General features: G+C 34.4%; 2 protein-coding genes across 2 annotated transcripts; one reads left to right on the top strand and one right to left on the bottom strand.

Annotated features, from left to right (window-relative positions):
* The first annotated feature begins 363 nt into the window (after positions 1-363).
* Positions 364-7,214, top strand: mkks (MKKS centrosomal shuttling protein). The gene is made up of 4 exons (XM_065296406.2): positions 364-1,657; positions 2,912-3,093; positions 4,795-4,905; positions 5,181-7,214. The coding sequence occupies exons 1-4, from the start codon at positions 673-675 to the stop codon at positions 5,592-5,594; spliced, it is 1,692 nt and encodes a 563-aa protein (XP_065152478.1). The 5' UTR covers positions 364-672; the 3' UTR covers positions 5,595-7,214.
* Positions 7,215-11,715: 4,501 nt separating this feature from the next.
* srd5a2b (steroid-5-alpha-reductase, alpha polypeptide 2b) lies at positions 11,716-17,539 on the bottom strand. The gene is made up of 5 exons (XM_065296410.1): positions 17,187-17,539; positions 14,046-14,209; positions 12,694-12,795; positions 12,424-12,574; positions 11,716-12,223 (listed from the first exon to the last, which is right to left on the bottom strand). Exons 1-5 carry the CDS (start codon positions 17,459-17,461, stop codon positions 12,157-12,159), a joined length of 759 nt encoding a protein of 252 aa, XP_065152482.1. The 5' UTR covers positions 17,462-17,539; the 3' UTR covers positions 11,716-12,156.
* Between the last annotated feature and the right edge of the window lie 5,436 nt (positions 17,540-22,975).

Raw genomic sequence — 22,975 nt, 5'->3', positions numbered from 1 at the left:
TTGGTTATACTAAGTTCATGGATTTAAAACATCGATATAAAAATTATAAATATAAGAAGGTGTTATTTCCCGCCGACGACTTCAAACTCGCACTGTCATGTAAGGACCCCAGCGCCAGCAGTTGCTATAGAGACAGCCGGAAGTAGGAGTCTATGTATTTTACCGGAAAGTCATATTTTAGAGATGAAGAATGTTCAAAGAAAATTGCGAAATGGAGTACTCTTATTCGTCAATACTAAATTATTGTCACAAACTTACATTTTATTCATAGCTTCATAAAGTCCAGTTAATGTTTGTTCAATTTGAAATAAATATATTAGAACTGGCATGCCTTGGACACTACGTCAAACCATGTGTAGTACGTAAACAGCAACAGCCTGGCATTTGCCGTATGGTTTAAAGCGGTTTTTGCCTTTTAGGTTTACTTTATCAGATAAACAAAACTTTGGGGTATGTATTCGTTTTGTGTTTAACGTTATATGTATGCGTCACTTTATTTTTGAAAGTGTTTTATATAGAAAATAGCACCGACGATTGTTTCAAACTAAGTTCGCTAAACTCATATTGTACTCCTGAAAATGAAAACTATTTGTTTCCTCTTCGTGTCTTGATGGTAGTAACTGTCATGTAATATTCGTGAAACCTGAAACCTTTAGTAAAAGAAGCCACAGCATGTCTCGCATTTGTAAGAAGAAACCGGCTGTGTGCACAGATGAACCGCTTTTCAACAGCAAAATCTGCCAAAGGATTTCTCTGTTTAGAGATATACTGAGTACGGGATACGGACCTACTGGCAGATTAAAACAAATTCATAACAATGTTGGTGGGAACGTTCTGACCACATCAACTTCCACAGTGTTGCTCAAACGCTTAGATCTGTCTGATCCTCTTCTCAAACTAATCTCGACGGCTATTCAACATCACACCACACGTTACAGCGACTGTGGGCTATTTTTGGGGATTTTCAGTCTCAAACTCATCGAAAATACTCAAAAACTTGGCCTCGGGACTGTTGCAGCAGCCAAAATATATAAGCACCTTTTGAAAGAATGCAACGTGTATTTGAAAGATGACAGCTGTATTTGTAAAGTCCGGGTGGACTTTAGCAGCTGTGATTCACTGGTTGCACTGGCCACCAGTATGGTCACAAGCAAACCAGGCTGCATGTTGAATAGCAAGGAGACACAACATATCAGTTCACTCATCACACGAGCCTTCCTTTATTCAATCCCATGTGACTCTCCTGATGTGACTTGTTTTGGCAGGACAGTCACTATTGGTATTGAGAGCCAATCGGTGAGCGATTCTGCTCTGTTCCCAGGACTGCTGGTGGATGTCCCTGAGATGCTTCAACCTGAAGATCTAAAGAGACTGGGACCTGGCCCATTTAAGGTGGTGCTTTTTAGCACGTCTTTGGCAGGTGACATCTCAGATGTTGGTGATGTGACATTGGAGTTGTGTTGCGGTGTGGACCCCGAGTTTGAGCTTCTTCAGCAGCTCCTTAGGATTGGGGAACACATTGTTAAGGATGATGTGACCTTGTTTGCATGTCAAAAAGTAGTGCATCCAGTTCTTCAGCAATATTTGAGGGACCATGCAGTTATTGTGATAGAGAGACTCGGACTTGGGATGATGGAGCCATTTGTACAGATAACTGGTAAATGAATTTTTTGCAACCATTTTGGGTATTGAGATGTTATGATATTTAATGTAACAGAAATCTGCAATAAAAATAAGCGTATTTGATTACTTATAAAGTCTTAAAGATGTCTTAAAGGGACACTCCACTTTTTTGAAAATATGCTAATTTTCCGGCTCCTCTAGAGTTAAACATTTGATTTTTACTGTATTGGAATCCATTCATCTGTAATCCAATCTCCGGGTCTAGCGGTACCACTTGAGCATAGCTTAGCATAATCCATTGAATCTGATTAGACCGTTAGTATCACACTAAAAAACAACCAAAGAGTTTCGATGTTTTTCCTATTTTAAACTTGACTCTTCTATAGTTACGTCGTGTACTAAGACCGACGAAAAATTTAAATTTGCGATTTTCTACGCCGATATGTCTAGGAACTATACTCTCATTCTGGGGTAATAATCAAGGGCTTTGCTGCCATACCATGGCTGCAGCAGGCACAATGATATTAGGCGTTGCGTGAAAGTAGTCCCCTTGTTAACTTTCAATAGCAGGGGACTATTTTCGGGTGCTGCGTAATATCACTGTGCCTGCTGCAGCCAAAGTCCTTGATTATTACGCCAGAATATGAGTATAGTACCTTGCCATATCTGCCTACAAAATCACAACTTTTCATTTTCCGTCATTTTTAGTACACAATATAACTACAGAAGAGTCAAGTTTTAAATAAGAAAAATATCCAAACTTTTTGGTTATTTTTAAGCACAATGCTAATGGTCTAATCAGATTCAATTATGTTAAAAGTGGTACCACCAGACCCGGAGATCGTCTGAATGTATTCCAAAATGGTAAAAATCAAATGTGAAACTGAAGGGGAGCTGGAAAATTAGCATATTTTTTTAAAAAAGTTGAGTTTCCCTTTAATGTATTTCAGACTAGTCTCAGAAAAAGGTACAAAAGCTGTCACTTGACCGCTACCCTTCAAAAAGTATGCATTTGTACCTAAGGAGTGCATATTAGTACCTCACAGGTACATATCTTTATCTAAATGGTACATATTAGGACCTTTTTGAAGGGTACTGTCCCAGTGACAGCTTTTGTACGTTTTTCCGAGTGTGTTCATTATGTCATCTTAAATTGCTGAAACGCCTAAAAGTATGCCAATTGTAGATCAATTTGACTATAATGTTATTTTATGCTATTCTGCCCTTTGGTTATGCTAGTTGTGCAAAAAGTGGACACTTCAGTTTTAACTCTTGTTTAATATTTCAGGTGCTCAGGCTGTTGCCTCCCTGTGCTCTCCAGTCCCTTCTGAATCTTACGGGGAGGTTCGAGGGTTCAGTTTTCAATCATGCGGATCCAAAGAGCTGCTCCAGATTCTTCCTTCTAAAGAGATTGCATTTAGCAGCATGGTACTCTGCCACAGAAATGAAACTATGCTTGAAGAGCTCAAGGTTGGATAACTTTTGTAATGTAGTGAACTTTATGTAGCAAAGTTATGTCTAAAAATGAAATTGTAATTGTTGTTTGATTATATTCAATGTATATCTTTATTATAATCATTATGTTTTTTTAGGAAATACATCTTACCAAATATCGAATAGATTCAATTGAATAGAAAACTAATGTGACTGTAATGAATCTTTATTAATTACATTTTTATTTCCTTCCTCAAGCTACATTTGGCTTGTTCCCTGGGAGTGTATAGACATCTGTTTAGACAAAACTATTTTACTTTAAATCCTGTTGTTTAATTGTTGTTCCTGCAGCCTTTTGTGTAGGGTGCATCCCTTTGTGTTCCCCTCCCACAAAGAGAATTCATGACAATAAAGGAAAACATCACCGTTTTTCAATATTTTACTATTTTCTTCCGCTTAGATTGGGTGAATACAATTAATCTTTGTACAGCGCGTCGTAAATTTGTTAGAATTTAGCCTAGCCCCATTCAGTCCTTAGGATCCAAACAGGGTAAAATTTAGAAGCCACCAAACACTTTCATGTTTTCCCTATTTAAAGACAGTTACATGAGTAGCTACACGAGTAAGTATGCTTGCTCAAAATAAAACGTGGCAATTTTTAAAGCGCATTTTATTTTGTGCCACCAAGGGGCGGTTTCCTGGACAGGGATTAGACTAGTCCTAGACTAAAATAAATGTAAGAGCTGTCCAAACTGAAAACAACTTGCACTGACATATCTTAAAATACTTCAGGGTCCTTTGTTTTGCCTCAAAATGCACACAAGTAATGTTTTTAGTAAGGCATGTTTGTTAAAACTAGTTATATTTCTTAATTAAACTAAGGCCTAGTCCTGTCTTAAGCTAATCCCTTTCCAGGAAACCACCCACAAGTCTTTAAATAGGGAAAACATGGAAGTGTTTGGTGGCTTCTAAATTCAAACCTGTTTGGATCCCAAGGAATGAATGGGGCTAGGCTAAATGCTAACACATTCACGACACGCTGTACAAAGATTAAGTGGACGCATTGAAAAAAGATAGGTATGTATTAATTGGTCTAAGTTGAGGTAAGAACATAGTAAAATATTAAAAAATGGTGGTGTTTTCCTTTAAACAATTACAAACAGAATTTGAATTAAACAAAACATATTAAAATATACAATGTAGTTCTGTTGGTTAGTAGCCTTATTGCTTAATTGCACAGAATGTATGATGATTTAATGTATTTAAAAAAATGTCATAAAACTGGTGCCACGTGGCACCATCTCAGGTCCCCTGTTTGAGAACCACAGCTGTAGACCAACTGGCAGAGCATTGCGTTAGTTACACAAAGGTCAGCGGTTCAATGTGACAGTTTGTACTGGTTCACATAAGTGCATCAATATTACAAACCCTAACACCATTTATGCTCATTACGTTTAAATTAGATTATATATCTAGACACTCTCTTGTGAGACAAGAAAGGATCACAATTCAAAATCAAATCTCACGGTCTTTTAGAAAGTTAATAGCTTTTGGGTTACATTGGGTGTTATGATGCATTCTCCACATTCATAAGTTGATTTCTTTTAGTTTTAATGTGTGTTTGTGTTACGATGTCGCACTTTAGATTTATTGGCCTGTTGTTCATTAAAATATATTGCCTTGATTTCCTCTTTTATTCCTCTCATATCATGAACATTTGTTCCATTTGTTGGACAGATGACATGCCAAAGGGCAGAACATGTTTTGCGACTGACTCTAAGAGATCCCTACGCCCTGCTCGGAGGAGGCTGTACCGAGACACTGCTGGCCACCTACATCACACACATGGTACTCTATTCCGGCTATTCAGTTTTGTATTGTTTCACTTAAGAAGTTTTACTAGTCGTTGTTTTATAAAAGGATTTATGCATTATCATTTTTTATATGTCAAGCTTATTTTAATATTCTTTAGGGGCCAAACACTAAAGATGCATAGCCTATTGTATCTGTGGTTTCCAGAAGTGTATGACCCATACGTGTATTACTAATTAGTTGATATGTCCTGTCCTCATATGACAGATTAATTTATTTATTCATCTATTTATTTATTATTTAATTCACAGAATCAGTCCACAGTCGCAGAAACTGCCACAATTCTTGGTGTGACTCAATCTGAGATCCTTATGGCAATGGATGTTTTTTGCAGCTCTCTGCGAGCAGTGACTCTTTCTTTAGAGCATGATGGACACGACTGTCTCATTGACCTGACATATGCTCACCATTGGGTCTCAGGTATGGACTCACATACCAGTGCCAGAAAGACCTGTGGTTGTGGCCTGATGGAGGACAGATTCAAACTGGAGAAGACCCATTTCAATACAGCTTACTCCACATTCTCTCCCGTTTCCCCAGAAAACACTCACAATCGGCCCAAAATATTGGATTCATTTTCTGCCAAGCTTAATGCTTTGAATATGGCGGTTGAGATTGCTAATCTTGTTTTGGATGTAAAATACATCATCAGGGATGTAAATTAAATTTTGATGAAAATGTTTTACACCACACTCATGATTTCAAATGTATGACACAGAGCTGGTAGCGTAAAGGCACAATTTCTTAAAGGGGACATTTCACAAGACTTTTTTAAGATGTAAAATAAATCTTTGGTGTCTCCAGAGTACGTATATGAAGTTCTAGCTTAAAATAGATAATTTATTATAGCATGTTAAAATTGCCACTCTGTAGGTGTGAGCCAAAAATGTGCTGTTTTGGGGTGTGTCCTTTTAAATGCAAATGAGTTGACCTCTGCGCTAAATGTCAGTGCCGTGTTTGGATAGTGCAAATTAAGGGGCGGTATTATTCTCTTCTGACATCACAGGAGAGCCAAATTTCAATGACCTATTTTTTTCACATATTGCAGAGAATGGTTTACCAAAACTAAGTAATTTTGTTGTTGTTTTTTTTACATTTTCTTGGTTGATAGAAGCACTGGCGACCCAATTATAGCACTTAAACATGGAAAAAGTCAGATGTTCATTTTTCCCAATTAAGCCACCAAAACAAATAAGTGTTTTCATGTTTTTGTCATACATGCATACATAGAACAGAAGCTACATACATAAGGAATAATTGACAATGGGTCGATTAATTATTTAAAAATAATGCATACCCAAGGTGGTAATGTGGCACGTCATGAAGCAGACATTGGCCGTTAGATTACAACCTCTAGAGGAAAAGTTGTAATAAATAAATAGGAGTTGAGACTCCCACAGCCGTCAGACCAAATACAAGAGAAACACCAGGCAATATAGTTAAATATGTTATTGTAATGGACAACAGGCAATTTTGTTTTTTGTTCAATATAGTAATGAGTATTACAACTTAAGGGTGACCCCCCTCCCGCGCCCAAAATAACAAACAAAACAATTCTAAAAAGGAAAAAATGGGGAATAACTAACCTCTGTAGATGGGAGGAAAGAAATTACAAATCCCCTGCCCTATCTACTCTAATCGAAATATTTTCCAATAATTTAAAAGGACTGAAGTAAATTATTATGCTTATACCACAAACATTGATAAGACATTGCTCTGCTAGTCATTAGACATTTAACACGTCAGGTGTGCGTTTTTTGAAAAATAATCCATAGCCATGGAACATTTCTAAACCAGTCAGAATAAAGCATTCCAAACCCCAATGGAAAAATAAAAAAAAATAATTCCATTGTAATAGAAATAAAGTTTTTTTATATAAAAACATGACAAAATACAGTTATATTAAAGTATATTTTCTCAGTTTAGCAGTTATTGGCAGATGGAGGTGAAAGTTTTACTTTGAGTTATCGCCATTATGCCCTTAAATATGGCACAGTTCATAAGGTTGCTCCAGTAGTAGTTAACTTTTGAAAACATGACTGCATAGGATTGTCTAGTGGATTTTTTTCTCCTTTGAGAACAAGTTCGGACAAGTGTTGTGTTGATGTACTTCTCAGGAATCAACACTAGGTGTAGTCTTTGGTTTCGGAGGCTATGCCAAACAGTGCAAAAATTCATTTTTAAGCATGGTATGATGAGGTATCAGTGAGATGAAGTTTAGAGCTTTAATGAGGATATCAAATGTATTATGATTGTTGGCTATTGTCATATAACTGTTAGTATACATTAACAACCCATTTTACTTCTCAGTTTTGAGATTTCTGAGAGAAAGGGAATATAAAATAACACATCCTTTAAACACTGATTGTCAGATCATTTTTTATTTATAAATCATGGTTAATGTCTTGCAAAAGCTTCAGAAGAAAAACTCAAACTTATTGTGAGCATGCGATTTCTAAATAATTATAAGGCCATGTTTAAAACTGTACAGGTAATGATTAGTGGGTCTTGGAAGTCCATTGACTGTAGTTCACAAATCTAGCACACACTGTTAATTTACTGTATATTTTTGATCTTGACACCCTGGGACAGATTAGTGGGTAGCACTGTTTCTTCACAACAAGAAAGTGCCTGGTGCGAGCACTGGGTAGGTCAGGTGGCCTTTCTGTGTGGAGTGCATGTTCTCCCTGTGTCATTGAGTACGTTTACATGCACAGAATAAGCGGATAAAAAATCTGCTTATTATAGAAAACTGTTTTCATGCGTTTACATGCAAATCAATAAGCCGGCTATGCAGTCAACTGCGTTTACATGGGACTTGGAGAATAATCAGTTTTCTCGCAGGCAGTGACGTCACCACCTATAGTACATAATAGTCGATCAAAAAGTCAACGACATATCTGTCTTAAGCTATACTGTTGTATCTCTTCTCGTGTTTGCAGAACCTGTAAATGTAACATAAGCTTCTATTTTAACAGTTTCTCTGCCAACTGCTTTAGTCGAGCGGAGACTTTTATGCATTACTTTGAACTTACTTCCGCGTGTGACGTTTATCTTTCATACGCGGAGACATGCGCACATGGACAAAACCGTGAGAAAGCCGGTTAAGGTGTTTACATGCCACGCAAAATCGGCGTAATGAGCAAAAAACTACCTGTGCCAATCGGTTTTTGCTTACGCCATTTATGGGCTTTCCCCGATTAAAGAAAACTGCTTTACGCGTTTACATGACCCCAGGTGTTATCAGTTTATTAAGTATAATCGGCGTAAGACTGTGCATGTAAACGCACTCATTGTGGGTTTTCTCCGGTTTCCTCTCACAGGCCAAAAACAAATTGGAGATGCCAAATTGCCCCTCGCCCAAATGTATATGCTGTAAAAAAAAATTCAGCACGAAGTTTAAACAACTTAATTATGCAAGTCAATTCAACCTACTTTTTTAAGTTTTGACCATAGACTGTAAAAAAAATATGGACGTAGTGTCCGTGACGTCACCCATAGGTTAAGAGCATTTTTGAAGCTTAAAGTAGGCAGTGCCTGCCATCACCATCTTGGCCACGCTTCACTTAATTATGCAGAACTTTAAGGGTTAAATTAAATGGAGTTAAAAAATGTCACCCCCCTCAAAGTTGTCATGAAGAGCAAAATGAGCTATATAGACAAAAAAACACTTTTTGTACCAGGCTGTAAACATGATTTTCTACTGTAAAGTTGGGCATTTTAACATGGAGGTCTATGGGAATTGACTGCCTTTTGGAGCCAGCAGTCCATGAATTGCAGTTTAAACCACTTCCGTATTGGCTTAATCAGAGAGATTGAAGGTTTCCTCTCGGTTTTGACCTGTGATAAGCTTACATGACTTAGAAAAACAAGTTGAAATTGTTTAACTTAAATTGTTAAGTTAAAGTAACATAAAAATATATGTTATATGTATAATATATATAAATTCTTACAGAACTTGTGCATGGAAACCAGTTCTTGCCATAGTTACTAGAATAATATGGCACTAAGAATAAACAAACAAACATGACACCCCAAAAACAGGCAATGGCTTAATGGACATATTACAGGAATATCCTAAGAATGACATTTTGTGACCGGTGTGTTTGTAAGGCACTTTGAAGACACCGCTGCTTTGAAACGTGTAGCCTATTGCAAAACTTACTTAATAAAAAGTTAAATAAATGCATGTTTTCAAAAATCGTGTTAAATGATCGTAATTATGATTTTACCAAAATAATCATAAATATTATTTTGCCCTACTTCTCACCCAGCAAAGTTTCCCAAACACAGTTGGATTCAATAAAGTTACTATGTGAAAATAAGTTGAGAGCCCAGGGCCAGACAGAAACTGAACCCGAAGCTTTTGACTGAGCTATACCTCTCCCAAATGAATGTAGCAAATCAAGTTTTTAACAAGAAACTGAGCTGCAACAGCAGATCAAACTGAGGTATTCAGTATTTAAAAATGTGCTCCAAACAGCTTTCAACTGTTTATAAACCAAGGGTGTGGAAAAGATTATCTTATATTGAAGTTTCACATAAATGCATGCCAAATGCACTTTTCCATCCTGCTCTGGATTCTTTTGTCATTATATGAAACATCCGCAACACCAATTTTTTAGCAACTCTGTCCCTTGATTTCAAGGTTTTACCTCTGAAATGAGACCAACACTTCTGACAAGCAAGCAACATAAGACAGGGAACAATGGAAGGTAATATCACCCACAACCTCGATAAATGTGTCCTTAAAATCATTTCCTATGAAACCAGACCTCTGCAAGACAATGTGTTTTTGGAGACACGCCTCACACAGTCTATATTTAGCCTTTTACATCACACCAGGGTATGAGTAGCGTTTTTAAGTGGACGATTTTGGCATGTATAGGGATACAGGAAAGAGCATACGGTGCATAGTCCAAAAGTGTGAAGTTCTGTCTGTTCAGATGCACCTACACTGTAAAAAAGTCTGTAGAAATTACAGTATTACTGGGTATAGTTGCCAGTAACTTACTGTAGATTTTACATTTATGTTATTTTCTGGAAACAGTTTGTTCAAAGTTAAATGAACATGAAACATTTTCAGTCTTTATCTTCTACAGTAAGTTACTGACAACCAGCTGCATAATTACAGCTATTTTTTACAGTGTAGCACTGATATCCAAAATTCCATACCAAAAAAAGAGAACCCTTTATTATCGTATTGATTTACTTGGAAAAGGAAGAGATGATTACTCAGTACCACCAGTAATATTCTGGCTGATGCTGTTTCTTGTTTCACATTTACACATCTCCTCTTATACATTGTGCTGGGCCATAATCCAAGCTAAATAAATTACATGTACATGAAACAAAGAGTTAAAACTCAGAAAATATGTGTTTGGAGTGTCGCGTGCTGCTCGTCATGTCAAAATATGTGTTTGTTGCATCGTGTGAACCTATATGCATCATGCATCTTATCAAAACAAGTGCCTACTGTACACACTTCAAAAGGTTTATAACAAAAGAGACACATTCACGAAATACCCACAAGACTCTACACTAAAGTCTGATTACACACGAACATACAGGGAACATATTATGAGATTTTTTTAAAGATGTTAAATAAGTCTTTGGTGTCCCCACAGTACATATGTGAAGTTTTAGCACAAAATACCATATAGATCATTTATTATAGCATGTTAAAATTGACATTTTGTCAGTGTGAGCAAAAATGTGTCGTTTTGGGTGTATCCGGTCCGTTTAAAGGGGACAGAGAATGAAAAAACATTTTTACCTTGTCTTTGTTGAATAATGCTAGTCTACCCACATTCACGAACATACAAAAAGTGCCAGACATGCTAAACATCTCAGTCATAGAAATTCCTCTTTTAGAAAACGGCCCAATCTGAAAAACTGATGCTTATGACATCACAGGCATCTCACTGCCCCTCCACTTTAAAATAATTGGCTACATTTTTTGAGTGGCAGCAAAGTCAGCCAATCAGTAATGAGATTGCAAGTTAAGCCAGTAGGGGGAGCCAAATAGGTGCAAAACCACTTGTGTAAAATCCCCCACCCTAATAGAGCTATCTGAGAGAGGTTTTTAGGAAGCTTCTAAGGCATTACAGACCAAAACAAAAAAAATTTTGTCTACATGTCACATCACAGAACAAGGATAAATACTCCGTTCAATCATTCTATGTCACCTTTAAATGCAATGTAAGGTGGTTTGTTGAAATTAATTATCAAATTAAAAATCTTATCAGTGACTGTTTTACACCTGCGTGTTACTGATGTAAAGCTCATCATTTCTAAAGAGGACAGATGGTAAAGGTATGAAAATTTTGGTCATATCTTTGTGCAAAACATATCGACACCCTTGAAATGTTCAGGGCATTTTAGCAGTTTTACATTCCTACAGAGCATTATAAAAGAAGAAAACAATCTTCAAGAGACCACTAAATAACATTGGCTTATGTAAGAAAACCGATGAAAATTCCTCCAAAACAGTAATTGGTAGTCACCATGAGCAAAAGCCTTTAGAAACATCTATTTGGGTTAAGAGAAAGAGGACAGGGGTGAATATCTCTTAATATATCCTGATTTAATAAATTTTCATTTTTAAAAAATTATTTTGCCATCTTTCCATCAGGATACTGTTGGGAGATTTTAAAAAGGTACTCCACCAACACAGCAGAAGTGCTTTCTTCGATTAAAATCTGCAAAATAAGGCACAAATTGTCACATTGAAAAATGATTTGGAATACTGAAAACTTCTTTCAGATAGCTTAGACCAGCAGAGTTTATTTGATTAATGTACAGTATATACAGTATAAAGTATTATATCAGTAGTTTGCCAGCAGTTACTCTGTGAGAGCTATATATGTACAGTAATAAACATATGTATATACATCAATATAAAAAACGGTGATGATTAGTGTAGATATGGGCACTCTCTTTGCATAGGGAAAGAGATGTGAACTAATATACTTCTACAGCTTCTGTCAAAAGTGTGTTGCAGGAAAGTTTTTTATATACAGTATATAGGAAGCATTTAAAATCTTTTACAATCTTACATTTGACAACCAAGTCATATTCCTTATTTCTTTTTCTTGACAATAATTTACAAATAGAATTTACTAATTCAGAGAATAAAAAAGGAGATTTACAGATGTTTCTTTAAAAAGAAAGAATTAATCTTTCCCTCTGTCAAATGCTGGTAATCTTTACTCATCTGCAGGTTCCTCAGAAGATAAATGGTATTAGAGATTTTCTTGATCTGGGGAAATCTTTGAACTTCTCGATATAAAATCTGGAAACAATGATAATAATTTGTTACATTTATATAGGCAGAAAAAGCGTAGAATAGAGAAATTTATTCCTTATTTCTGTGTGTTATAGAATTATACTGTCTAAACTTTTTAACTTTAAGTAATGATGTACCTGTTCAAAATACAACATAGTGCTAAATTTGGATTACCATGTGAGTAATTTTCTAATCAGAAGTTTTACCTGTGATGATGATAGGCTCTCGGGCCTATGAAGCATATGGTGAAAAAAGCGAAAGCAAATGTGGGTAAAGACCAAGTGGCAACAGCGTAGCCCAGCCACTCTACAATTTCCCCGAAATAATTTGCTCCAGACACATACTGAAACAAGCCACCTTAAAAACAAACACATAAATTATTCCAGCTTTTATTCATTGAGGTTAATTGTAGTTGGCTTACACAAACTGGGATAAAGTAAACAACAGGAGTTCAAAAGATCTTAAAATCCTCATACCAGTAGGAATTTTGTAGGAAATTTCTCCAGGTTTTCTTAAGTTGCAAAGAATGTGATCACTGTGAATATTGATCGCCATTCCTATAAAAAATATAATCAAACCTAGAAAAAAACATTAGATAATTACTTTTTAACATTTAAAACAATTAAAGGGGTAATCAAAATTTTGAAAAACTAAAATATCAATATTTGTATCTAATTTGTTGCCTTATGTAAAATACCTCTTTTCTGTATTGAAGCATGTTTTGTAGACAAAATTATAACTGGTGCCAACATAATTTTTTTCATTACACTTTATTACATTTTTATTCAATTTATTCGTTTTTTATTGAAATTGATGACTTAAAAGTAATCAAGAAAACTATTTAAGCTTTTTGTATTTAAAATGAGAACTCAAGAAGTTGCTTTATAAAATGCCAAAAGTACGGTTTTGCTAATTCTAGGCAAATGTTTGCTACTTTGAAGCTGCTAACATAGTTTTAATTTGTTTTGCATGCTTTTTGTCACAAGATAATTTATATAGTTACATTTGTGTTATTCCATATTTTGTCAGTATTCAAAAATGGGAAAAAAATTTTCATATACTTTTATACTCTTATATCTATAAAGTATTTATAAACAAAATAATTAACACATACAACAAAACAAATTTTTATGTCTATCATGTTTTCAGAGAACTTTATTAAAATGCACTGTAAAAAAATATTATTTGTTATGTTATTATGTTACTTTAAGTTAACTTGTCATGTCTTTAAGTTAACATTAGTTGAAGTTTAATTTAAGTTAATCTTACTAGAGTAGGTTGAATTGACTTGTATAATCATTTTACATAGCCTCTTTTCACTGTGTGTTGACAAAATAAATCAGTTAAATTACTTAAATCTATCTAAATCTATACTTTATATGCAAACACCAGTATTAATGGTTACCTTTTATACACACTCTTCACATGTGTGTGGGTGTATAAAATGTTTAGGGCCTATAGACACTTAAAAATAAAATGCATTATTAAAAATACTTTCAGCAGTCTTCTGTAAACACTTAACTTGTCCGTAATAACCCCCTATTTATTTAAAAAAAAAAATCTGTCATATTTTTGCCTTTTGTCCAGTAGTCTTCTCCTTCTGTAGTCTTTGTATTATGTTGCTTTTAGCATTTTCAGTGGAATGCTGCAGTTATTATTATGTAGTTTTTATATGGCAAATTGCTTTGAAATGTTTTTCATTCCTTCTTGGATAAAAGTATCTGCTAAGTGACTAAATGTGAAATTTAAAAGGCACTCAATTTCAAACCAGTCCACAGTATAACAACAGTCGCTGTAAAAAAGTAATTTATTAGTAATTGAGTTTTACCAGCTATGAAATGACCATCAGAGAGCCAACCATCTTGATATTTAGCACAGTGCAACAGATAGTGTGCCTGCAAGAAGCCATTAATAGAACAAAACACGATTCCTGACAGCATGATGCTGAACGGATATGGCCGTCCTTTGGTCCGCAGAGGGTAGATGCAGCTCCTGCAAACCAAAATTTACATACATAACATCTTATATGTGCTCTATATATTATGGATTGTAGCTCATGTTATTGTATTATATTAGAAACACTTGAATCTAATATTATACACTGAAAAAATTAACTTTTTGGTGTAGTAAAATATATTGCATTAACCCTCATAGATTTTCCTAAGTCAAATGGCGTTAAATACACAATTAATTCATGGACAAAATGAACTGTGTGGGAAAAGTAAGTCATATTATATATTTTCTTGTATTATTTAACTGTTTTATAGTCACTGCACATAGTCCTAAAATAATTAAGTACATTTTAATCAAAAACTTTAGTGCATTCAAGCCAAAAATCTGAGTTTATTTAACTTAAGCCTATAAAATCCATTAAACTAAAACATTCAAGTAAAATGAACAGAAATGTATTTGCACATGTTGTAAGGAATACCCACAATCCTTTGCACACAGAATAAGACATGATAAGAAATTTACCTACTTAAAGGCGGATGCATGATTTTTGAAAAACACTTTGGAAAAGGGAGTCGTGCAGACTACCCAAACACACTTGTAGCCAATCAGCAGTAAGGGGCGTGTCTACTAACCGACATCTTTGTCTGGGTTGCCTATATGTAAGGCGGGTCTATCAAATAAAGGTCCAGATTCTATTGGGGTATAGGGGCGTGTTTGTTTAGGTGATTTCAAACATCAACACTGGTTTTCAGAGATCATGCCTTTAAATATCTGTTGTCATAAAAATGTCAGAAAGGTTTAAGCTCTTCTATTATTGATGTGGTTTTGTTGTAAATTATAATTTTGTGAAGTTACCTTTCAGGTAAACAGTGTTTATTTACATGAATCCTGTTCAGAACCCTGTTATTGTATTTCTCTCCGCAATGCTGACAATGTAGGGTTTTGTGTGCGTTTTATGTGTGTTTCTGTGGAAAATCAAGTTTATTCAATGACTGACTTATAGTCAGTCATGAATTTTGTGTTATAATGCCATTTATAACACTAAGAGTAACTAAGTCCATAGAACTATGTTAAAGAAAATAACAAACAGTAAATACAATCTACACTGAAAGAAATGATTCATTCAATTTACTACATTTTTTAATTTTAAAGGTAAGTGGTTGCAATCAATTTATTTAAGCTACATTTATGCAAAAGTTTTTTGTTTTGTTTTTCTAATGTTTTTGTTTAAATGTAGCTTAAATAAATTGATTGCGACCACTTACCTCAAAAAATTTAGTAAATTGAATGAATAATTTTTTTTCAGTGTACCATATAACAGTAAATAAGTTTATTAATTTAAAAAAAGTAATAAACTTTACCTAAAAGATTAAAATAGATCTAACTTCTAAAATAAAAATAAGTGACATTTAATTAATTATTTAATAAAAATATTTCATGCATTAATTATATTTTATTGATTTTATTAGGTAAGTTGTACTTTAAAAAAGCAGTAAATTTTACTTTAAAAAAGTTTGTCCAAATTGTTACGAGAATTTTTTAAAGTAAATTTTACAAGTTGTTTTTTCAGTGTTTTTTGTGTGCGTTTCTGTGGAGAATCAAGTTTATTCAATGACTCATGAATTTTGTGTTAATGCCATTTATAACACTAAGAATAACTAAGTCCATAGAACTATGTTAAAGAAAATAACAAACAGTAAATAAAATCTACACTGAAAAAAATTATTAATTCAATTTACTACATTTTTTAAGGTAAGTGGTTGCAATCAATTTATTTAAGCTACATTTATACAAAAGTTTTTTGTTTTGCTTTGTTTTTCAAAGTTTTTTTAAATGTAGCTTAAATAAAATGATTGCGACCACTTACCTAAAAAAATTGAGTAAATTGAATTAATCATTTTTTTCAGTGTACCATATAACAGTAAATAAGATTTATTTAATATTTTTAGGGCAGCAATGCTTTAATATTAAAAAAAGTAATAAACTTTACCTAAAAGATTAAATAAATCTAACTTCTAAAATAAAAATAATTGACATTTAATAAATTATTTAATAAATGCTTTTTCATGCATTAAGTAGATTTTATTTGATTTTATTAGGTAAGTTGTACTTTAAAAAAACAGTAAATTTTACTCAAAAAAAGTTTGTGCAAATTGTTACGAGGATTTTTTCAAAGTAAAATTTACAAGTTTTTTTTCAGTGTACTACAATATATTAATCTGTCTACAGTACAGTGTTGTGTATTGTGCACAATTGTGACAATTGTTCCTTGTTGCACTAAAATTAATTAATTAATTTTAACTTTAACTTAATTTTTTTTAATAAACTTACTATTATTTTTTCTTGAAAAGATATGAGTTGCGCAACTTATAAAATGAAGTTGACATATTTGACATATATATTTTATAACAACTCATCACTAGGCAAGATAAATGAAAGCAAGTTAAAATGACATGTATATCTGAGTTGCTTCAACAACAAAAAAAAATAAAGGCAGCAAAACATTTTTTACAGTGTACATGCTCACAAACCATCGTATTCGGTCATTCTCACACCTCATCTGAATTGAACATGTTATTCTCTTGATCTTTGACCGTTCACTGGAATAATTACGCAGATCAAACTCGCCCACATTTGAACAAGCCTCTGCAGTTCTGTCTTAGGTTACGGTCAACAGAGCATAAATGCCTCCAAAAGCAGCAATCAAGAACATTCCTCCGGGTGCTTTTATGTCTTTTGTGTTTGGATTAAAATATTTTTACCTCATTTGTTCCGGGTAAGCCAAATAACATCCAAAATTGGTGAAATGGCATACCTTGGTTTCAGTGCAAACCAGCTACACAATTCAGAGTATAGCAAAAAGACAGCAGGAACGTAATTTGGCGATAAATAAATAGGCGGTTCAAAGCCATCATAATAGCTTTTATTTAATACAAATGATCACTCACTTATATTTAGTGTAATAGTGAGTATTGTACATTATAAATTCCATTTGCAATCCATCTCCCACGCTTACCTATTGAAGTAATGCAGGCAGAAGACCCAAAGCATCACTTGCTCCTTATAGCCCCGATTCCCATCTGTGACCAGCGACAAAAGTAGTGGCACCAGAAAAGCAGGTATCTCCTGAAGGAACCAGGCTAGCCTCGCGGGCACCATCACAGAGTCGGTAGAAGCATTGACGTAGCGGCCGTAGGCTGCATGAGATTTCAGGAGACAAACGAAGTGAATAACCCCACCTAGTATCATCCCCAAACCGAGGCCCTGCACCAGAAGCTCTAGACACTGCATTGAGGTTCAATTCCAGACCAGAGTCTACCGTTGGAGCTCCCCTTTTAACCCCTCACCAGAGTTCTGCAAGCATAGTGTATCAAAACAGCTCCTCCCCAAAATCTCAAAGCTGACTCCTAACCATGCTACAGCATGCATCCTGATGAAATGTTATGAAAGAGATTTCAGATCATTTACAAATGCGTTTCAGTAATGCACTGGTGATGAGCTGTGAGATATGTGTTGTTATATAACAAAATGGGCCAAATAGACAAACATGTTTTATAGCTTATTTTGGAGATTTCTTCTCCAAAATGTCCTGCAAGAAGAGTCATGTTGTACATGGCATACAATCCTAAAAATAAAGGTTCCTTTAACATACAGTTTTTGTAAAGGAAAACATTTTACATACTATAAAACGGTCAGATAGAAATGAATCTTATGAGGACCTTTGATACTTTGGGGAACCAAAAATGATTGGCATCGCTAAGAAAAATCATTTTAAGTAGGTTTATTTTTTAAGAGTGCATGCGTGAAAAAACTTTTTGTGTTCGGATGAAATGAATGGAGGGTTTAGTCTGTTTTTTGTTAGGGCATTGTTTATCTAGAACACTAGTGTTTATGTCTTTGCAAAGTAAATGTTTGCAGAAATTAAAGCACAAAATGTTACAAACAATCAAATTCTTTTGATTTCTAAAGTAAGAGACTCCATATGAGTGCCATTAAGCAAATGCACGTGAACTGATCTGTGAAACCCAGGCTAAAGTCTCAATCTAATAATTTGGAATTCAGTCAATGATTTCACTTTAATTTCAATCTTTATCATGATCTTAGTCAATAAATCAAGGTTATATTTTCACATAATGTTCTTTACAATTCTATGTAGAAAACATAAAATCACAAAAAAATGACTTTAGCTGTTTTTTCACAGGCAAGGTCTTGTGTGTGGTTATGTAGATCAGTGGTTCTCAAACTTTTTCCGCGTGCGGCCCCCCTTGTGTACACTGCATTCCTTCGCGGCCCCCCCCAAAGAAAATTTATGAAAAAAACTTTCTCAAATTTAACATTTTAATTAAATAAAATATAATAAGTTATATGTTGGTAGGCTTATTTTTTTAGGTTTAATTACACAGAATTCACGATAAATTAATGTATTTTATAAAATGTCATAAAACTGGTGCCCCCCTGGCACCTTATCGCGGCCCCCCTGGGGGCCCCGGACCCCAGTTTGAGAACCACTGATGTAGATCATTGCATATGTACAGTTTTAAGCCTTCTCTAAACCAGATTTTCCCTAAACGATTTGGTGTGTTCTTTCGATCAAGTTCAGACAATTTCTGTGAAAATATATTTTTAGATCAAACACCCCTGAGGTTGTTAGCACATGATTTTGTTAGCTTTCAGAAGAACGTGTGAACCCCTGAATGTTCACAACAGGTCATTTCCTGTAATTAAAGAGAGCACCCACTGAGAACGGGCCTGAGATCGGGAATGATTTGAATGTAGGAAACTCTTGTCAAACAGCAGGACGCCCGCCTAAGCATTTCCCCTCACACCGTTATCCATATTACCAATAAGTGTTTTTTTTTGGTCACTAATATGAAGCAGTCACTCAATAAACTTTACTTTAAACAACAGGAAGCACAACCAATCTAAATCCCTTAAATTATGTTTCAAGTTGAATGGTATATTTTTTACAGCCTGACTACTGGCAAACTGATTTCAAGAATGAACAGTAAACACGAAGCCATTAATCTTGATGGACATTGATTGACAAGTCCATTAGTCCTGTTCAGCTAGGCTATACTTTTCTTTTACATAAGAAACAATGCAGCAACAATTTAGTTATGCAAGTCAATTCAACCTAATATTATAAGTTTTGATTTGTGATAAGTTAACATAACTTATAAAAACAAGTTAAAATTGTTTAACTGGACTTAAACAGCGTACAGTATATACTGTATTGTTTCATAACTTTTCACTGTATGTGTCATTGCAGAGTGTGATGTAAGTTGGAGACAAGTCATTTTTGGAAACGAAACCTGCGGTCACCACAGCTGACATCTGCGTCCAAACACACTGTAACAGCATCTACCTCACCCGAACGTATTCAATGTAACCTGAAGTGGCTCGAGAGATTTTGAAATGTCAACACTGTTAAACCGAGAACAGACTTATGAAGTGCTATTTGTTCAGCTGGAGCAAACGGTGGGAATTACCGTCTCCTTTTCCTCTCAGGATAAAAATGAAATGTGTGAACGATGTAATATAGAGTGAAATCTAAACCCAAATCCACATATTCTGAATACTGCATTCAGTGGATGTTGAAGGTTCTTCATGAAATCATACTAAGAACCTTGTATGTCCCTTTATTTGTGCATATGTATTTTTATTGATTATTATGGAACAACACTAAAATTGCTTGGTTATTTTCAATTAATGGGTCAAAAAGGGACAAACCCAACCAGTTAGGTTTTAGTTTAAAGGGGACATTTCACAAGACTTTTTTTAAGATGTAAAATAAATCTTTGGTGTCTCCAGAGTATGTATGTGAAGTTTTAGTTCAAAATACCATATATAGATCATTTATTATAACTTGTTAAAATTGACACTTTGTAGGTTTGAGCAAAAATTTGCTGTTTTGGGTGTGTCCTTTAAGATGCACATGAGCTGATCTCTTCACTAAATGGCAGTGTAGTGGTTGGATAGTGCAGATTAAAGGGTGGTATTACCCCCTTCTGACATCACAGGGGGAGCCAAATTTCCATGACCTATTTTTTTTACCAAAACTAAGTTACTGGGTTAATCTTTTTCACATTTTCTAGGTTGATAGAAGCACTGGGGACCCAATTATAGCACTTAAACATTATATTTGGACCCAATGCTGGGTTGAATATTACCCATAATTTTTAGAGTGCACTGTAAAAAGTGAAAAGTTGGATCAACTTAAAACATTTCTTAAATTGGTAACACCTAAAAACATTTTTTTTTCAACTTTTTTTTCAGGTGTTACCAATTTAAGGAATTTTTAAGTTAATCCAACTTATTATTATATAACAATTCACTTTTTTTCAGTGTATAATTTGTGCATAAGAATTTTTTTTATTTTAATTTTTAATTTACAGACACACTGTAAAAAGTGAAAGTCGCTCTACTTTAAAATTCAATTGAAAAATACCTAAAATATTTTACTTTAATTTTTTTAACTTAAATATTTCACTTGAAGTGAGAAATTTAAATATGAAAAAAACGCACAATTTTAGGCGCTACCAATTGAGGCAATTTTTAGTTGATGAATTTTAAAAGGCTTTAAGTAAATTTGTAATTTTATAATATAGATATAAGGCAATATCAACATTTCCTAATTTCAATATTGCAACAATTCACTGTTGCAAGGCAAAAGGCACACAATAGAACTCAACATTAAACCCAGACAAATCAAAATCCTTTGATTTAGGACACAAATCTACAAAGAAAATTTTCAAACAGGAGTTCAGAATGACATGTATGAAGTTCCTTGACGTCCTTTCATCAACAAGAAATGTTTTTTTTTTTTTTAAACTGCATATACCAACAGTGTACATCTTAAAGCTACAACATAGCATATGTCACAAATTAATATTTCCTTTGATTGGTCAGTGTGAGTACACTCGGCACATCTTTCGCAACAAATCCTCCCCGGAACTCATGGAAAACAATCAACCGCAGTGCAGGCATTTTGCATTTTCCCCTTTGTCAACCAAGTGTTTTGGATTTAACCCTAAAAACATCTGCTCTTCACTCCATATACAATTTCTTCTTTTTTTTTATTAATCCCTTTTGAATTACCCCCTCTCAAATTTATTCTGCAACATTTCAAAAATGATTATAAAATAAAATCTAAACAGGAAATGATTTAGGTGCAGATAAATATTTGGTTACGTAAAAATCTGTTGCGCAACACCCTACCCTGCACCTCATAAATGACTATTAAAAAAAAGTTTTATATCTTGTTTCACGTAATTACCACCATAACAGATATTTGACCTTTTATGTTTATTTGAGCAGAATATCTATAATTACACCTTTTATTATTTAGACTTCTGAACGGCAGACGTCTTTCTTAAATCCTGTTTGGCAAAGTTCTTCAGTGATTACAAAATAATGGGAAACACATCTTTGATGTATAAGCAGTAAACAAATAAATAAGAAGTTAGCTCTTTGGCTGCAAGAATTTAGCTGGCGTAATAAAAAGGTAAACTGGTTTGTTATGCAGATGCGCTACCATGGGTGTGCTCTCTTAAAATACATGCGCATTAAAGGAACACTCCACTTTTTTTTAAAATAGGCTCATTTTCCAGCTCCCCTAGAGTTAAACATTTGATTAGCATAATTATTAGCCCATTACATCGCATTCAAAAATGACCAAAGAGGTTTGATATTTTTCCTATTTAAAATTTGACTCTTCTGTAGTTGCATCGTGTACTAAGACAGACGGAAAATTAAAAGTTGTGATTTTCTAGGCCGATATGGCTAGGAAGTGCAACAGGTGCAATGATATTACGCAGCGCCAAAAATAGTCCCCTTGGTAACTTTCAATAGCAGGGGACTATTTTGGGCACTGCGTAATATCACTGCGCCTGCTGCAGCCATGTTACAGCAGCAAAGTCCTTGATTATTACTCCAGTTTAAGAGTATAGTTCCTAGCCATATCTGCCTAGAAAATCACAACTTTTAATTTTCCGTCGGTCTTAGTACACGATGTAACTACAGAAGAGTCAAGTTTTAAATAGAAAAAATATCTTAATTCTTTGGTTATTTTTGAGCGCAATGCTAATGGTCTAATCAGATTCAATGGATTATGCTAAGCTATGCTAAAAGTGGTAATGCTAGACCCGGAGATCAGCTGAATGGATTCCAAAACACTAAAAATCAAATGTTTAACTCTAGGGAGCTGGAAATGAGCCTATTTTCAAAAAAGTGGTGTGTCCCTTTAATGCTGCACTTGGATGGCAGTGCATAACTGCTGTTTTTAATATTAAGGTCTGTGAAAGCAATTTGAGAAAATGATTTCATGTTACGTGCTGTTTAAATCTTTCAAAAGTTTGTCACAATGCTATTTAAATGTATTAATTGGGCAGATTCTTTCATCCAAAGTGACTAACAGGTGATCCATGGAACCCATGACCTTTCGTGTTGCTCATGCAATGCTCTGGTAAAAATAACTTCCAGATTTATTTTTCTGGAAAAATATCAAAACTAAAGCTAGTCAGTTAACGAGCTGGCAAAGACAACTTAACAGGAACTTTTAATTGGTTACCAAATCTGACCAGAACCAGACTGGTAACTATTCCTAAACCTGGCGACAGCATATTGTGGCACAAACTCAGTTTCCAGAGTCATTATTCCCGATGGGAGTTTAAAAATGGAAAGGCAGGACAGAGAGGCAGTTTCCCAAACCGGGCTTTTCCAAGTGCAAGACTAAAATGGTGGTTTTAATTAAAATTAAAAATTGCCTTAATTAAAAAACACCTTCTATGGACACATCTTAACATA

This window comes from Paramisgurnus dabryanus, chromosome 20, assembly GCF_030506205.2.
Source record: "Paramisgurnus dabryanus chromosome 20, PD_genome_1.1, whole genome shotgun sequence".
Taxonomy (NCBI): domain Eukaryota; kingdom Metazoa; phylum Chordata; class Actinopteri; order Cypriniformes; family Cobitidae; genus Paramisgurnus; species Paramisgurnus dabryanus.
Note: the sequence above shows the minus strand (reverse complement) of the source record. Positions and strands in the feature narration are given on the sequence as shown.

Bases quoted from the DNA above. Each gene is read 5' to 3' on its own strand.
- mkks (XM_065296406.2), top strand. From the start codon at position 673: ATGTCTCGCATTTGTAAGAAGAAACCGGCTGTGTGCACAGATGAACCG. The intron at 3,094-4,794 runs GTTGGATAACTT...TTTGTTGGACAG, and splicing joins CTATGCTTGAAGAGCTCAAG to ATGACATGCCAAAGGGCAGA. The intron at 4,906-5,180 runs GTACTCTATTCC...TTTAATTCACAG, and splicing joins CCACCTACATCACACACATG to AATCAGTCCACAGTCGCAGA.
- srd5a2b (XM_065296410.1), bottom strand. From the start codon at position 17,461: ATGCAGTGTCTAGAGCTTCTGGTGCAGGGCCTCGGTTTGGGGATGATA. The intron at 12,575-12,693 runs GTATGAGGATTT...TTTGTTTTTAAG, and splicing joins TTCCTACAAAATTCCTACTG to GTGGCTTGTTTCAGTATGTG. The intron at 12,224-12,423 runs GTAAAACTTCTG...CATTGTTTCCAG, and splicing joins AGAGCCTATCATCATCACAG to ATTTTATATCGAGAAGTTCA.